This window comes from Coregonus lavaretus (genome assembly GCF_964263955.1).
Source record: "Coregonus lavaretus genome assembly, chromosome: 4".
NCBI lineage: Eukaryota > Metazoa > Chordata > Actinopteri > Salmoniformes > Salmonidae > Coregonus > Coregonus lavaretus.
Genome location: NC_139991.1, coordinates 76472615 through 76491346, shown reverse-complemented (window position 1 = coordinate 76491346; position 18732 = coordinate 76472615). Strand labels below are relative to the sequence as shown.

Sequence of the window (18732 nt, the reverse complement as noted above, 5' to 3'; positions counted from 1 at the left end):
GAATGCGAAAGCAGCAAATCATTAACATTTACTTTATTGGTCAATTGCACACAAGGTCCAACTGAAATTTGACTTCCACTTTTAACCCAAACCCTACGAAAGACACACATACATACGTACAGGTTTTTTTTTTTTTTTTTTTTTGGGGGGGGGGGCTGTTGTTGTGAGGGTTAAGTGTCTTGCTCAAGGGCCCAACGGCAGGCAATGGCATCTAGGATTTGATACCAGCAACCCTCCGGTAGCCAGCTCACTTCCTGCCAGATTTCTTTGCTGTCTCGCCTCTAACCGCTAGGCTAGGCTAACTGCTGCCCATGTTAGACTTGAAGTGGTGAAATTGTTAGGTTATTTCCATGGTACAGATATCTATAGAGAATGCTTTTTGCTTTCATTTGTGAGTACAAAGGGACATTGACTAAAGTACCTGCTGTGGCTGAGGTTCATGCTTTCACTTCTCCTCTAGTTATTAGTCCAATGAACAGACCCGGTCTGTTTCTAAAACCTCCTCATCTTAGATAAGCTTTTACTGCCAGAGCCACCAGAGCCTGATATTGAGCCTTCTCCAACATATAGGACTCTGACCTTCACCATCTGGCCACTACAACCTGTCCCAAAACAGAGTGCCGTAACAGACCCAACCTGTCCCAAAACAGAGTGCCGCAACAGACCCAACCTGTCCCAAAACAGAGTGCCGCAACAGACCCAACCTGTCCCAAAACAGAGTGCTGTATCAGACCCAACCTGTCCCAAAACAGAGTGCCGTAACAGAACCAACCTGTCCCAAAACAGAGTGCCGTATCAGACCCAACCTGTCCCAAAACAGAGTGCTGTATCAGACCCAACATGTCCCAAAACAGAGTGCCGTAACAGACCCAACCTGTCCCAAAACAGAGTGCCGTATCAGACCCAACCTGTCCCAAAACAGAGTGCTGTATCAAACCCAACCTGTCCCAAAACAGAGTGCTGTATCAGACCCAACATGTCCCAAAACAGAGTGCCATAACAGACCCAACCTGTCCCAAAACAGAGTGCCATAACAGACCCAACCTGTCCCAAAACAGAGTGCCGTATCAGACCCAACCTGTCCCAAAACAGAGTGCCGTATCAGACCCAACCTGTCCCAAAACAGAGTGCTGTATCAGACCCAACCTGTCCCAAAACAGAGTGCTGTATCAGACCAAACCTGTCCCAAAACAGAGTGCTGTATCAAACCCAACCTGTCCCAAAACAGAGTGCTGTATCAGACCCCAACATGTCCCAAAACAGAGTGCCGTAACAGACCCAACCTGTCCCAAAACAGAGTGCCGTAACAGATCCAACATGTCCCAACAGAGTGCAGTGAAGGGGTACACCAGTCCCAAAACAGAGTGCTGTATCAAACCCAACCTGTCCCAAAACAGAGTGCCATAACAGACCCAACCTGTCCCAAAACAGAGTGCCATAACAGACCCAACCTGTCCCAAAACAGAGTGCCGTATCAGACCCAACCTGTCCCAAAACAGAGTGCCGTATCAGACCCAACCTGTCCCAAAACAGAGTGCCGTATCAGACCCAACCTGTCCCAAAACAGAGTGCTGTATCAGACCCAACCTGTCCCAAAACAGAGTGCTGTATCAGACCAAACCTGTCCCAAAACAGAGTGCTGTATCAAACCCAACCTGTCCCAAAACAGAGTGCTGTATCAGACCCCAACATGTCCCAAAACAGAGTGCCGTAACAGACCCAACCTGTCCCAAAACAGAGTGCCGTAACAGATCCAACATGTCCCAACAGAGTGCAGTGAAGGGGTACACCAGTCAGTCAAGCCAATTCAAGCAGTTCAAGACAATAACAGGGGGTCCTGGTAGATTGGTTGTTTTGCTCGCTGACTACAAAATTTCACTATGATGCAAGAGGCACTTTAACAAGGCGACATAATGGTGAGAAATGGCCCGGTGGCTTTAGGGCAAGGCTAGAGTTCAGGTCACTTTAAAGCAAAGCTTGGCTGCGTCCCAATTGGCATCCTATTCCCTAGTGCACTTGGGCTTGTGGTCAAAAGTAGTGCACTATATAGGGAGTAGGGTGCAGTTTTGGACACATCCCATGTCTGTTGAGGCTAAAGACTTCCAGTGGGAGCAGTGCTGGTTAGACCAGTGTCTGGTCTAACCAGGTCACTAACCAGTGTTTTTCGTGAACACAAAAAATTTATTGAGGCAAGCCGAAGTTTGGTAGGTGAAATCTACGCCTCTTAGTCTGTGATTGGTCAACAGTAGGGATTCTTCAATGAAGTGTTTGTTGTCGTTCAACGAGAGACGACTCGTTTTCATGCACATTCTTTCACCTGAGAAATACTGCACCAAACATCTTAGTTACAGTTCATATGAGGAAATCGGTCAATTAAAATACATTCATTAGGACCTAATCTATGGATTTCACATAACTGGGAATACAGATGTGCATCTGTTGGTCTAAAGATAACAAAAAAAATTAACCTCACAATGAGCCTCCAGGATCTCGTCACGGTATGTTTGTGCATTCAAATTGCCATCGATAAAATGCAATTGTATTCGTTGTACGTAGCTTATGCCTGCCCATACCATAACCCCACCGCCATCATGGGGGACTCTGTTCACAACGTTGACATCAGCAAACCGCTCGCCCACACGACGCCATACATGTGCTCTGCGGTTGTGAGGCTGGTTGGATGTACTGCCAAATTCTCTAAAACGACGTTGGAGGCGGCTTCTGGTAGAAAAATTAACATTCAATTATCTGGCAACAACTCTGGTGGACATTCCTGCAGTCAACATGCCAATTACACGCTCCCTCCTAACTTGAGAAATCTGTGGCATTGTGTTGCGTGACAAAATTGCACATTTTAGAGTGGCCTTTTATTGTCCCCAGCACAAGGTGCACCAGTGTAATGGTCATGCTGTTTAGTTAGCTTCTTGATATGCCACACCTGTCAGGTGGATGGATTATCTTGGCAAAGGTGAAAGGCTCACGAACAGGAATGTAAACAAATTTGTGCATATAACATTTGAGAGAAATAAGGTTTTTGTGCATATGGAACATTTCTGGTATCTTTTATTTCAGCTCATGAAACATGGGACCAACACTTTACATGTTGCGTTTTTATATTTTTGTTCTGTGTAGAAGTATAATTGTGTGACTAAGAGCTCTGATCTTGGCAGTGAGGCCCTTTATCTAGTTCCCCAGAGTCAGATGAACTCGTGGACACCATTGTTATGTCTCTGCCAGTGGTTTGAAGGAAGTTGCTAACTAGCGCAATTGCTAATTAGCGTTACCGCAATGACTGGAGGTCTATTATTATGACGTCCCATAGACGTCCAGTCGTTGTGCTAATGCTAGTTAGCATTGGCTCGCGAAACTACCTCCTAACTTCCTTCATACTGGACACAGAGACATAAAAATGGTATCCACAAGTTAATCAGACTCTGGGGAAGTAGATAAAGGGGCAACATCCAGAAGTATCCCTTTAAAGGATTTTGCGAGGCACAGACGGTCAGTTCTAGCAGAGTTCTCTTATGAGCAAACGGAACCTAGAATGCAGACGCCTTAAGTAGGTCAGTTGTGTCATGGTCTTAACATTCTCATTGACTTTGTCGTCAAGGGACAACATACCTTTTTAATGGAAATGTTAGCAGTGTTTGTTTCTTTCATTGACATTCTTGTGCTTTCTCAAATATATATATATTGTTCCTGTAGTTTAATCAAGTCTATGATTTTGACTTTGGTTTAGACTTTTGTAAGTTATTTAAGTGAGTGGTTTTAATACATTGTGCATTGATATTATAGCCTAATTGGAACTTTTGAGTTCCCTTTCTCTGAATGTGAAAGCACTGTTTACTGACGCTCGTGCTATGTCTCCTCAGCAACTGACCTGTGAGGTGTCCTGTGATTTTAACTGACCCCTCTGCGTCTTGTTGTTCCCAGGAAACAGACATCTCCCCTGCCCAGCGTGATGAGGCTGTGTACTGGCTCATTAACCTCCAAAATGACACCAAGCTCTATCCAGAGACCCTCTCCCTAGCCATCAGTATTTTGGACAGGTTTTTAGGCACTATAAAGGTAAGGCACCAACATCGTTTTTTAATGTTATATAGTTATAGATGAAGTACTAAAACCTCTTTCTTTTTAGATAAGTAACAATGGACAATGAAAATGTGTTAGCCATTAGGGCTGGGAATCGCCAGGGAACTCACAATACGATATATTATCATGATACGTAGGTGCCGATACGATGTACAGTACCAGTCAAAAGTTTGGACACACCTTCTCATTCAAGGGTTTTTCTTTATTTTTACTATTTTCTAAATTGTAGAATAATAGTGAAGACATCAAATCTATGAAATAACACATAGGGAATCATGTAGTAACCAACAAAGTGTAAAACAAATCAAAATATATTTTAGATTTTAGATTCTTCAAAGTAGCCACCCTTTGCCTTGATGACAGCTTTGCACACTCTTGGCATTCTCTCAACCAGCTACACCTGGAATGCTTTTCCAACAGTCTTGAAGGAGTTCCCACATATGCTGAGCACTTGTTGGCTGCTTATCCTTCACTCTGCCGTCCGACTCATCCCAAAACCATCTCAATTGGGTTGAGGTCGGGGGATTGTGGAGGCCAGGTCATCTGATGCAGCACTTCCTCACTCTCCTTCTTGGTAAAATAGCCCTTACGCAGCCTGGAGGTGTGTTGGGTCATTGTCCTGTTGAAAAACAAATGATAGTCCCACTAAGCCCAAACCAGATGGGATGCCGTATCGCTGCAGAATGCTGTGGTAGCCATGCTGGTTAAGTGTAATAAATAAATAAATCACAGACAGTGTCACAAGCAAAGCACCCCTACACCATAACACCTCCTGCTCCATGCTTTACGGTGGGAATTACACATGTGGAGATCAATTAGTATTTGGTAGCATTGCCTTTAAATTGTTTAACTTGGGTCAAACGTTTCGGGTAGCATTCCACAAGCTTCCCACAATAAGTTGGGTGAATTTTGGCCCGTTCCTCCTGACAGAGCCGGTGTAACTGAGTCAGGTTTGTAGGCCTCCTTGCTCGCACACGATTTTTCAGTTCTGCCCACAAATTGATGGCCACTCCAATACCTTGACTTTGTTGTCCTTAAGCCATTTTGCCACAACTTTGGAAGTATGCTTGGGGTCATTGTCCATTTGGAAGACCCATATGCGACCAAGCTTTAACTTCCTGACTAATGTCTTGAGATGTTGCTTCAATACATATATCATTTTCCTTCCTCATGATGCCATCTATATTGTGAAGTGCACCAGTCCCTCCTGCAGCAAAGCACCCCCACAGCATGATGCTGCCACCCCCGTGCTTCACGTTGGGATGGTGTTCTTCGGCTTGCAAGCGTCCCCCTTTTTCCTCCAAACATAACGATGGTCATTATGGCCAAACAGTTCTATTTTTGTTTCATCAGACCAGAGGATATTTCTACAAAAAGCACGATCTTTGTCCCAATGTGCAGTTGCAAACCGTAGTCTGGCATTTTAATGGCGGTTTTGGAGCAGTGGCTTCTTCCTTGCTGAGCGGCCTTTCAGGTTATGTCGATATAGGACTTGTTTTACTGTGGATATAGATACTTTTGTACCTGTTTCCTCCAGCATCTTCACAATGTCCTTTGCTGTTGTTCTGGGATTGATTTGCACTTTTCGCACCAAAGTACGTTCATCTCTAGGAGACAGAACACGTCTCCTTCCTGAGCGGTATGACGGCGACGTGGTCCCATGGTGTTTATACTTGCGTACTATTGTTTGTACAGATGAACGTGGTACCTTCAGGTGTTTGGAAATTGCTCCCAAGGATGAACCAGACTTGTGGAGGTCTACACATTTTTTTTTCTGAGATCTTGGCTGATTTCTTTTGATTTTCCCATGGCACTGAGTTTGAAGGTAGGCCTTGAAATACATCCACAGGTACACCTCCAATTGACTCAAATGATGTCAAATTAGCCTATCAGAAGCTTCTAAAGCCATGACATCATTTTCTGGAATTTTCCAAGCTGTTTAAAGGCACAGTCAACTTAGTGTATGTAAACTTCTGACCCACTGGAATTGTGATACAGTGAATTATAAGTGAAATAATCTGTCTGTAAACAATTGTTGGAAAAATTACTTGTGTCATGCACAAAGTAGATGTCCTAACCGACTTGCCAAAACTATAGTTTGTTAACAATAAATTTCTGTTGTGGTTGAAAAACAAGTTTTAATGACTCCAACCTAAGTGTATGTAAACTTCTGACTTCAACTGTACATCATTCTCACACACACAGACACAGACAGAAGTCAGCTCCAACAGATCCAGATAAGAGAGGCCCTGCTCATGACCTCCATCAGCAGAGGCCCTGCTCATGACCTCCATCAGCAGATGCCCTGCTCATGACCTCCATCAGCAGAGGCCCTGCTCATGACCTCCATCAGCAGCAGATTTTAATTTAGAATGGAACGTTTGTTTATGCAACAAATGTTAGTGCGTCTCATCGATTTCGTTCTCTAATCAAACCGACTCGTTTCAAACTAAAACGTATAGTTCCTGTATCGTATCGGAGCCCATGTATCTAGATACGTATCGAATCATCTTGAAAGGGAACGATGCACATCCCTAGACATCACTGATACACTTTTTACACTACTGAGCCCAACCAAGCTGAGCCAAGCTAAGCTACTGGTCTGGCCTGGTTAATGGTGTGAATCAGACTTCAGTTCTGACCCAGTCTCTCCGTTCTCTCTCTCCTCTCTCTCTTCGGTCTGACCCAGTCTCTCTCTCTCTCCTCTCTCTTCGGTCTGACCCAGTCTCTCTCTCCTCTCCTCTTCAGTCCTGACCCAGTCTCTCTCTCTCTCCTCTCTCTTCGGTCTGACCCAGTCTCTCTCTCCTCTCTCTCTTCGGTCTGACCCAGTCTCTCTCTCTCTCCTCTCCTCTCTCTTCAGTCTGACCCAGTCTCTCTCTCTCTCCTCTCTCTTCGGTCTGACCCAGTCTCTCTCTCTCTCCTCTCCTCTCCTCTTCGGTCTGACCCAGTCTCTCTCTCTCTCCTCTCTCTTCGGTCTGACCCAGTCTCTCTCTCCTCTCCTCTTCAGTCCTGACCCAGTCTCTCTTTCCTCTCTCTTCGGTCTGACCCAGTCTCTCTCTCCTCTCTCTCTTCGGTCTGACCCAGTCTCTCTCTCTCTCCTCTCTCTTCGGTCTGACCCAGTCTCTCTCTCTCTCCTCTCCTCTCCTCTTCGGTCTGACCCAGTCTCTCTCTCTCTCCTCTCCTCTCCTCTTCGGTCTGACCCAGTCTCTCTCTCTCTCCTCTCCTCTCTCTTCGGTCTGACCCAGTCTCTCTCTCCTCTCCTCTCCTCTCTCTTCAGTCCTGACCCAGTCTCTCTCTCCTCTCTCTTCAGTCTGACCCAGTCTCTCTCCTCTCTCTCTTCAGTCTGACCCAGTCTCTCTCTCCTCTCTCTTCGGTCTGACCCAGTCTCTCTCTCTCCTCTCTCTTCGGTCTGACCCAGTCTCTCTCTCCTCTCTCTCTTCGGTCTGACCCAGTCTCTCTCTCTCTCCTCTCTCTTCGGTCTGACCCAGTCTCTCTCTCTCTCCTCTCTCTTCAGTCTGACCCAGTCTCTCTCTCTCTCTCCTCTCCTCTCCTCTTCGGTCTGACCCAGTCTCTCTCTCCTCTCCTCTTCGGTCTGACCCAGTCTCTCTCTCCTCTCTCTTCGGTCTGACCCAGTCTCTCTCTCCTCTCTCTTCGGTCTGACCCAGTCTCTCTCTCCTCTCTTCAGTCTGACCCAGTCTCTCTCTCCTCTCTCTTCGGTCTGACCCAGTCTCTCTCTCTCTCCTCTCTCTTCGGTCTGACCCAGTCTCTCTCTCTCTCCTCTCTCTTCAGTCTGACCCAGTCTCTCTCTCTCTCCTCTCCTCTCCTCTTCGGTCTGACCCAGTCTCTCTCTCCTCTCTCTCTTCAGTCTGACCCAGTCTCTCTCTCCCCTCTCTTCAGTCTGACCCAGTCTCTCTCTCCTCTCCTCTTCGGTCTGACCCAGTCTCTCTCTCCTCTCCTCTTCGGTCTGACCCAGTCTCTCTCTCCTCTCTCTTCAGTCTGACCCAGTCTCTCTCTCCTCTCCTCTCTCTCTTCAGTCTGACCCAGTCTCTCTCTCTCTCCTCTCTCTCTTCAGTCTGACCCAGTCTCTCTCTCTCTCCTCTCTCTCTTCGGTCTGACCCAGTCTCTCTCTCTCTCCTCTCTCTCTTCGGTCTGACCCAGTCTCTCTCTCTCTCCTCTCTCTCTTCGGTCTGACCCAGTCTCTCTCTCTCTCCTCTCTCTCTTCGGTCTGACCCAGTCTCTCTCTCTCTCCTCTCTCTCTTCGGTCTGACCCAGTCTCTCTCTCTCTCCTCTCTCTCTTCGGTCTGACCCAGTCTCTCTCTCCTCTCTCTTCGGTCTGACCCAGTCTCTCTCTCCTCTCCTCTTCGGTCTGACCCAGTCTCTCTCTCTCCTCTCTCTCTTCGGTCTGACCCAGTCTCTCTCTCCTCTCTCTCTTCGGTCTGACCCAGTCTCTCTCTCCTCTCTCCTCTCTCTTCGGTCTGACCCAGTCTCTCTCTCCTCTCTCCTCTCTCTTCGGTCTGACCCAGTCTCTCTCTCCTCTCTCCTCTCTCTTCGGTCTGAGCCAGTCTCTCTCTCCTCTCTCCTCTCTCTTCGGTCTGACCCAGTCTCTCTCTCCTCTCTCCTCTCTCTTCGGTCTGACCCAGTCTCTCTCTCCTCTCTCCTCTCTCTTCAGTCTGACCCAGTCTCTCTCTCCTCTCTCTCTTCGGTCTGACCCAGTCTCTCTCTCCTCTCTCTTCGGTCTGACCCAGTCTCTCTCTCCTCTCTCCTCTCTCTTCAGTCTGACCCAGTCTCTCCTCTCCTCTCTCTTCGGTCTGACCCAGTCTCTCTCTCCTCTCTCTCTTCGGTCTGACCCAGTCTCTCTCTCCTCTCTCTTCAGTCCTGACCCAGTCTCTCTCTCCTCTCTCTTCGGTCTGACCCAGTCTCTCTCTCCTCTCTCTCTTCGGTCTGACCCAGTCTCTCTCTCCTCTCTCTTCGGTCTGACCCAGTCTCTCTCTCCTCTCTCTTCGGTCTGACCCAGTCTCTCTCTCCTCTTCAATCTGACCCAGTCTCTCCTCTCCTCTCCTCAGGCCCGTCCAAAGTACCTCCGTTGCATCGCCATCGCCTGTTACTTCCTGGCTGCCAAAACCAGCGAGGAGGACGAGGTGATTACATACCTCCTTAGTTAATACATAACCATTACATACTATACCATCAGTCCTTCCTTAGTGAATACATAACCATTACATACTATACCATCTGTCCTTCCTTAGTTAATACATAACCATTACATACCATTAGTCCTTCCTTAGTTAATACATAACCATTACATACTATACCATCAGTCCTTCCTTAGTGAATACATAACCATTACATACTATACCATCTGTCCTTCCTTAGTGAATACATAACCATTACATACCATTAGTCCTTCCTTAGTGAATACATAACCATTACATACCATTAGTCCTTCCTTAGTTAATACATAACCATTACATACCATCAGTCCTTCCTTAGTGAATACATAACCATTACATACCATTAGTCCTTCCTTAGTGAATACATAACCATTACATACCATTAGTCCTTCCTTAGTTAATACATAACCATTACATACCATTAGTCCTTCCTTAGTGAATACATAACCATTACATACCATTAGTCCTTCCTTAGTGAATACATAACCATTACATACTATACCATTAGTCCTTCCTTAGTGAATACATAACCATTACATACCATCAGTCCTTCCTTAGTGAATACATAACCATTACATACTATACCATCAGTCCTTCCTTAGTGAATACATAACCATTACATACTATACCATCAGTCCTTCCTTAGTGAATACATAACCATTACATACTATACCATCAGTCCTTCCTTAGTGAATACATAACCATTACATACTATACCATCTGTCCTTCCTTAGTGAATACATAACCATTACATACCATCAGTCCTTCCTTAGTGAATACATAACCATTACATACTATACCATCTGTCCTTCCTTAGTGAATACATAACCATTACATACTATACCATCAGTCCTTCCTTAGTGAATACATAACCATTACATACTATACCATCAGTCCTTCCTTAGTGAATACATAACCATTACATACCATTAGTCCTTCCTTAGTTAATACATAACCATTACATACCATTAGTCCTTCCTTAGTGAATACATAACCATTACATACTATACCATCTGTCCTTCCTTAGTGAATACATAATCATTACATACTATACCATCAGTCCTTCCTTAGTGAATACATAACCATTACATACTATACCATCAGTCCTTCCTTAGTTAATACATAACCATTACATACCATTAGTCCTTCCTTAGTGAATACATAACCATTACATACTACACCATCAGTCCTTCATTCAGATTCAGAACGCTTTATTCGTCAATTTGATTTGCAGCTGTATTAAAACTGTTTATGAATGGCCAAAGAAAATAGTTTTCCAAATGCTTTCTAATGCTGAAATGTTTGGCTACATGCTATTAGGATTAGTACCAATAGTAGGTCAGACAATTAAGTTGAATAAGATGATTAGAGTTCTTGGTGCCAAGTGGGCAGGATTGGTGGGCAGAGTGGGCAGGATTGGTGGGCAGAGTGGGCAGGATTGGTGGGCAGAGTGGGCAGGATTGGTGGGCAGAGTGGGCAGGATTGGTGGGCAGAGTGGGCAGGATTGGTGGGCAGAGTGGGCAGGATTGGTGGGCAGAGTGGGCAGGATTGGTGGGCAGAGTGGGCAGGATTGGTGGGCAGAGTGGGCAGGATTGGTGGGCTGCCTTTCTGCTTGTTTGCTATTGTTGTTTTGAACCCAACTAACCCAAAGTCCTGTGTGTCTGTCTGTCTGTCTGTCTGTCTGTCTGTCTGTCTGTCTGTCTGTCTGTCTGTCTGTGCAGCGTGTGCCGTTGTTGCGTGACCTGGCAAGCAGCAGCAGCTGTGGCTGCTCTCCATCAGAGATACTGAGAATGGAGAGGATCATTCTGGATAAACTCAACTGGGACCTGCACACTGCAACACCGCTGGAATTTCTACACATTGTGAGCATTGTGTGTCCGTCACCACATTCATACTCCTGCCCTGGTGTCATAGCCAGAAGTGTTCCGTCACCACATTCATACTCCTGCCCTGGTGTCATAGCCAGAAGTGTTCCGTCACCACATTCATACTCCTGCCCTGGTGTCATAGCCAGAAGTGTTCCGTCACCACATTCATACTCCTGCCCTGGTGTCATAGCCAGAAGTGTTCCGTCACCACATTCATACTCCTGCCCTGGTGTCATAGCCAGAACCACCACTAGAGGCTTGAAGTAAACAAACTAGCCTCTAGTCCGGTCCATGAATAAATCAAATCAAATGTTATTTGTCATATGCTTCGTAAAGAAAAGGTGTATACACAGGGTACCAGTACAGAGTCTATGATAACTTGGCTATATACACGGGGTACCAGTACAGAGTCTATGATAACCTGGCTATATACACAGGGTACCAGTACAGAGTCAATGATAACTTGGCTATATACACAGGGTACCAGTACAGAGTCTATGATAACCTGGCTATATACACAGGGTACCAGTACAGAGTCTATGATAACTTGGCTATATACACGGGGTACCAGTACCGAGTCTATGATAACATGGCTATATACACGGGGTACCAGTACCGAGTCTATGATAACTTGGCTATATACACGGGGTACCAGTACAGAGTCTATGATAACCTGGCTATATACACAGGGTACCAGTACAGAGTCAATGATAACTTGGCTATATACACAGGGTACCAGTACAGAGTCTATGATAACTTGGCTATATACACAGGGTACCAGTACAGAGTCTATGATAACTTTGCTATATACACGGGGTACCAGTACCGAGTCTATGATAACTTGGCTATATACACAGGGTACCAGTACAGAGTCTATGATAACTTGGCTATATACACAGGGTACCAGTACAGAGTCTACGATAACTTGGCTATATACACAGGGTACCAGTACAGAGTCTACGATAACTTGGCTATATACACAGGGTACCAGTACAGAGTCTACGATAACTTGGCTATATACACAGGATACCAGTACAGAGTATACGATAACTTGGCTATATACACAGGGTACCAGTACCGAGTCTATGATAACTTGGCTATATACACAGGGTACCAGTACAGAGTCTATGATAACCTGGCTATATACACGGGGTACCAGTACAGAGTCTATGATAACTTGGCTATATACACGGGGTACCAGTACAGAGTCTATGATAACTTGGCTATATACACAGGGTACCAGTACCGAGTCGATGATAACTTGGCTATATACACAGGGTACCTATTTTGTGAAGTGCACCAGTTCCTCCTGCAGCAAAGCACCCCCACAGCATGATGCTGCCACCCCCGTGCTTTACGGTTGGGATGGTGTTCTTCGGCTTGCAAGCACCCCCCTTTTTCCTCCAAACATAACGATGGTCATTATGGCCAAACAGTTCTATTTTTGTTTCATCAGACCAGAGGACATTTCTACAAAAAGTACAATCTTCAGATGAATGTGGTACCTTCAAGCGTTTGGAAATTGCTCCCAAGGATGAACCAGACTTGTGGAGGTCTACCATTTATTTTCTGAGGTCTTGGCTGATTTCTTTTGATTTTCCCATGATGTCAAGCAAAGAGGCACTGAGTTTGAAGGTAGGCCTTGAAATACATCCACAGGTACACCTCCAATTGACTCAAATTATGTCAATTAGCCTATCAGAAGCTTCTAAAGCCATGAAATCATTTTCTAGAATTTTCCAAGCTGTTTAAAGGCACAGTCAACTTAGTGTATGTAAACTTCTGAACTACTGGAATTGTGATACAGTGAATAATAAGTGAAATAATCTGTCTGTTAACAATTGTTGGAAAAATTACTTGTGTCATGCACAAAGTAGATGTCCTAATCGACTTGCCAAAACTATAGTTTGTTAACAAGAAATGTGTACAGTGGTTGAAAAACGAGTTTTAATGACTCCAACCTAAGTGTATGTAAACTTCTGACTTCAACTGTAGGTAGGGATAAAAGTGACTAGACAACAGGATAGATAATAGACAGTAGCAGCAGTATACTGTAGGTAGGGGTAAAGTGACTAGACAACAGGATAGATAATAGACAGTAGCAGCAGTATACTGTAGGTAGGGGTAAAGTGACTAGACAACAGGATAGATAATAGACAGTAGCAGCAGTATACTGTAGGTAGGGGTAAAGTGACTAGACAACAGGATAGATAATAGACAGTAGCAGCAGTATACTGTAGGTAGGGGTAAAGTGACTAGACAACAGGATAGATAATAGACAGTAGCAGCAGTATACTGTAGGTAGGGGTAAAGGGACTAGACAACAGGATAGATAATAGACAGTAGCAGCAGTATACTGTAGGTAGGGGTAAAGTGACTAGGCAACAGGATAGATAATAGACAGTAGCAGCAGTATACTGTAGGTAGGGGTAAAGTGACTAGACAACAGGATAGATAATAGACAGTAGCAGCAGTATACTGTAGGTAGGGGTAAAGTGACTAGACAACAGGATAGATAATAGACAGTAGCAGCAGTATACTGTAGGTAGGGGTAAAGTGACTAGACAACAGGATAGATAATAGACAGTAGCAGCAGTATACTGTAGGTAGGGGTAAAGTGACTAGACAACAGGATAGATAATAGACAGTAGCAGCAGTATACTGTAGGTAGGGGTAAAGTGACTAGACAACAGGATAGATAATAGACAGTAGCAGCAGCGTATGTGATGAGTAAAAATAGTTAGTGCAAAAAGGGTCAATGCAGATAGTTAAATAGTTAACCAACAGCTACCCGGACTAACTATTTAGCAATCTTATGGCTTGGGGGTAGAAGCTGTTCAGGGACCTGTTCCTTCCCTTAATGTTTTACTACACTGCTCAAAAAAATAAAGGGAACACTTAAACAACACAATGTAACTCCAAGTCAATCACACTTCTGTGAAATCAAACTGTCCACTTAGGAAGCAACACTGATTGACAATAAATGTCACATGCTGTTGTGCACAATGGAATAGACAACAGGTGGAAATTATAGGCAATTAGCAAGACACCCCCAATAAAGGACTGGTTTTGCAGGTGGTGACCACAGACCACTTCTCAGTTCCTATGCTTCCTGGCTGATGTTTTGGTCACTTTTGAATGCTGGCGGTGCTTTCACTCTAGTGGTAGCATGAGACGGAGTCTACAACCCACACAAGTGGCTCAGGTAGTGCAGCTCATCCAGGATGGCACATCAATGCGAGCTGTGGCAAGAAGGTTTGCCGTGTCTGTCAGCGTTGCGTAGGGTGGCAGGTAGCTTAGTGAGTAAGAGCGTTGTGCCAGTAACCGAAAGGTCGCTGGTTCTAATCCCCGGGCCGACTAGGTGAAAAATCTGTCGATGTGCCCTTAAGCAAGGCACTTAACCTTAAATGCTCCTGTAAGTCGCTCTGGATAAGAGCGTCTGCTAAATGACTAAAATGTAAATGTGTCCAGAGCATGGAGGCGCTACCAGGAGACAGGCCAGTACATCAGGAGACGTGGAGGAGGCCGTAGGAGGGCAACAACCCAGCAGCAGGACCGCTACCTCCGCCTTTGTAATAAATAATAAATAAATTGGTCATTTAGCAGACGCTCTTATCCAGAGCGACTTACAGGAGCAATTAGGGTTAAGTGCCTTGCTCAAGGGCACATCGACAGGTTTTTCACCTAGTCGGCTCGGGGATTAGAACCAGCGACCTTTCGGTTACTGGCACAACGCTCTTAACCACTAAGCTACCTGCCGCCCCTTGCAAGGAGGAGCAGGAGGAGCACTGCCAGAGCCCTGCAAAATGACCTCCAGCAGGCCACAAATGTGCATGTGTCTGCTCAAATGGTCAGAAACAGACTCCATGAGGGTGGTATGAGGGCCCGACGTCCACAGGTGGGGGTTGTGCTTACAGCCCAACACCGTGCAGGACGTTTGGCATTTGCCAGAGAACACCAAGATTGGCAAATTTGCCACTGGCGCCCTGTGCTCTTCACAGATGAAAGCAGGTTCACACTGAGCACGTGACAGTCTGGAGACGCTGTGGAGAACGTTCTGCTGCCTGCAACATCCTCCAGCATGACCGGTTTGGCGGTGGGTCAGTCATGGTGTGGGGTGGCATTTCTTTGGGGGGCCGCACAGCCCTCCATGTGCTCGCCAGAGGTAGCCTGACTGCCATTAGGTACCGAGATGAGATCCTCAGACCCCTTGTGGGACCATATGCTGGTGCGGTTTGCCCTGGGTTCCTCCTAATGCAAGACAATGCTAGACCTCATGTGGCTGGAGTGTGTCAGCAGTTCCTGCAAGAGGAAGGCATTGATGCTATGGACTGGCCCACCCGTTCCCCAGACCTGAATCCAATTGAGCACATCTGGGACATCATGTCTCGCTCCATCCACCAACGCCACGTTGCACCACAGACTGTCCAGGAGTTGGCGGATGCTTTAGTCCAGGTCTGGGAGGAGATCCCTCAGGAGACCATCCGCCACCTCATCAGGAGCATGCCCAGGCGTTGTAGGGAGGTCATACAGGCACGTGGAGGCCATACACACTACTGAGTCTCATTTTGACTTGTTTTAAGGACATTACATCAAAGTTGGATCAGCCTGTAGTGTGGTTTTCCACTTTAATTTTGAGTGTGACTCCAAATCCAGACCTCCATGGGTTGATACATTTGATTTCCATTGATAATTTGTGTGTGATTTTGTTGTCAGCACATTCAACTATGTAAAGAAAAAAGTATTTAATAAGATTATTTCATTCAGATCTAGGATGTGTTGTTTAATTGTTCCCTTTATTTTTTTGATAAGTGTATGTTAACAATATAATATGATGTACTACTAGGGCTGAGGCGGTCATGAAATTGTCAGCCGCTTATTTATATATATATATATTATTTTTTTGTTTTGTTTTTCTGAATATTTAAAACATACAATCTACTTGCAGTGAAGCCGCTCAACATCTACATCACATTAGTCATCTAACAGACTCCCGTCCAGAGCGACACACAGCAGCAACCAGGGTCAATGCCCTGCTCAAGGGCACGTCGACAGATCTCCCACTAGGTCAAAAACAGGGACCCGAACCAGTGATCCATCAGCCACCGGCCCAACCCCCCGGCAACCATCCCTCCAAGATGGTTCCATCAGCCCAACCCCCCTCCCCACAGTTCCCCAGGAGCTGCCCCTCAACCATCCAAGACCCCCCCCCCCCAAGCCCCTGTCCCCAATGAACAAAAGAGAAAGACAAAGGAAAACAGAAAACAACAATGCAAAAGACAGAAGACATCAAACATCATAACAGGAAGGCCATCTGAATATGTTTGAGTGCATGTATGGCACTATTTACGTGTGTGTGTGTGTGTGTGTGTCCGTGTATGTGCACGTGTGTGCATTTGAATGAGAGTGTGTGTATATGCATGTGTACAAACACCTGCACGGCATCAGTCTCAGGCAAACAGGCATTAGCTGTAACAACACTGCCCCTCAGTGTCATTAAAACATACTTTTTTGTTATGTTTTATTTTTCCTTTATTTTTATTTTTTTTATATTTGACCGTCATTCTGTCCCCACGCCCAGTAACTCCACTCCCACTTGTCTCCAGTTCCACATCCCAACCCTCAGATTCCCTCAGCCAATCCCACCTACAGTTGAAGTCAGAAGTTTACATACACCTTAGCCAAATACATTTAAACTCAGTTTTTCACAATTCCTGACATTTAATCCTAGTAAAAATTCCCTGTTTTAGGTCAGTTAGGATCACCACTGTATTTTAAGAATGTGAAATGTCAGAATAATAGTAGAGAGAATTATTTATTTCAGCTTTTATTTCTTTCATCACATTCCCAGTGGGTCAGAAGTTTACATACACGCAATTAGTATTTGGTAGCATTGCCTTTAAATTGTTTAACTTGGGTCAAACGTTGCGGGTAGCCTTCCACACAATAAGTTGGGTGAATTTTGGCCCATTCCTGGGGCGGCAGGTAGCTTAGTGGGTAAGAGCGTTGTGCCAGTAACCGAAAGGTTGCTGGTTCTAATCCCCGAGCCGACTAGGTGAAAAATCTGTCGATGTGCCCTTAAGCAAGGCACTTAACCCTAATTGCTCCTGTAAGTCGCTCTGGATAAGAGCGTCTGCTAAATGACTAAAATGTAAATGTAATTCCTCCTGACAGAGCTGGTGTAACTGAGTCAGGTTTGTCGGCCTCCTTGCTCGCACACACTTTTTCAGTTCTGCCCACAAATGTTCTATAGGATTGAGGTCAGGGCTTTGTGATGGCCACTCCAATACCTTGACTTTGTTGTCCTTAAGCCATTTTGCCACAACTTTGGAAGTATGCTTGGGGTCATTGTCCATTTGGAAGACCCATTTGCGACCAAGCTTTAACTTCCTGACTGATGTCTTGAAATGTTGCTTCAATATAGCCACATAATTTTCCTTCCTCATGATGCCATCTATTTTGTGAAGTGCACCAGTCCCTCCTGCAGCAAAGCACCCCCACAGCATGATGCTGCCACCCCCGTGCTTCATGGTTGGGATGGTGTTCCTTGGCTTGCAAGCGTCCCCCTTTTTCCTCCAAACATAACAATGGTCATTAAGGCCAAACAGTTTTATTTTTGTTTCATCAGACCAAAGGACATTTCTCCAAAAAGTACGATCTTTGTCCCCATGTGCAGTTGCAAACTGTAGTCTGGCTTTTTTATGGCGGTTTTGGAGCAGTGGCGTCTTCCTTGCTGAGCAGCCTTTCAGGTTATGTCGATATAGGACTCGTTTTACTGTGGATATAGATACTTTTGTACCCGTTTCCTCCAGCATCTTCACAAGGCCCTTTGCTGTTGTTCTGGGATTGATTTGCACTTTTCGCACCAAAGTACGTTCATCTCTAGGAGACAGAATGCGTCTCCTTCCTGAGCGGTATGACGGCTGCGTGGTCCCATGGTGTTTATACTTGCATACTTGCGTACTATTGTTTGTACAGATGAACGTGGTACCTTCAGGTGTTTGGAAATTGCTCCCAAGGATGAACCAGACTTGTGGAGTGCTACAATTTTTTTTCTGAGGTCTTGGCTGATTTCTTTTGATTTTCCCATGATGTCAAGCAAAGAGGTACTGAGTTTGAAGGTAGGCCTTGAAATACATCCACAGGTACACCTCCAATTGACTCAAATGATGTCAATTAGCCTATCAGAAGCTTCTAAAGTCATGACATCATTTTCTGGAATTTTCCAAGCTGTTTAAAGGCACAGTCAAGTTAGTGTACAGTGGGGAAAAAAGTATTTAGTCAGCCACCAATTGTGCAAGTTCTCCCACTTAAAAGGATGAGAGAGGCCTGTAATTTTCATCATAGGTACACGTCAACTATAACAGACAAATTGAGAAAAAAAAATCCAGAAAATCACAGTGTAGGATTTTTTATGAATTTATTTGCAAATTATGGTGGAAAATAAGTATTTGGTCACCTACAAACAAGCAAGATTTCTGGCTCTCACAGACCTGTAACTTATTCTTTAAGAGGCTCCTCTGTCCTCCACTCGTTACCTGTATTAATGGCACCTGTTTGAACTTGTTATCAGTATAAAAGACACCTGTCCACAACCTCAA

At 45.2% G+C, this 18732-nt stretch overlaps 1 protein-coding gene across 2 annotated transcripts in view; it reads left to right on the top strand.

The window, feature by feature from the left end:
- LOC311127202 (cyclin-I-like) overlaps positions 1-18732 on the top strand; it is a 38490-nt gene that overhangs the window by 9497 nt on the left and 10261 nt on the right. For both annotated transcript variants that reach the window (XM_084158995.1, XM_084158994.1), the window contains exons 3-5: positions 3934-4068; positions 9156-9230; positions 10985-11125. In XM_084158995.1, the coding sequence (XP_084015121.1) occupies positions 3934-4068; positions 9156-9230; positions 10985-11125 (351 nt within the window). The remainder of the gene's footprint in view (positions 1-3933; positions 4069-9155; positions 9231-10984; positions 11126-18732) is intronic.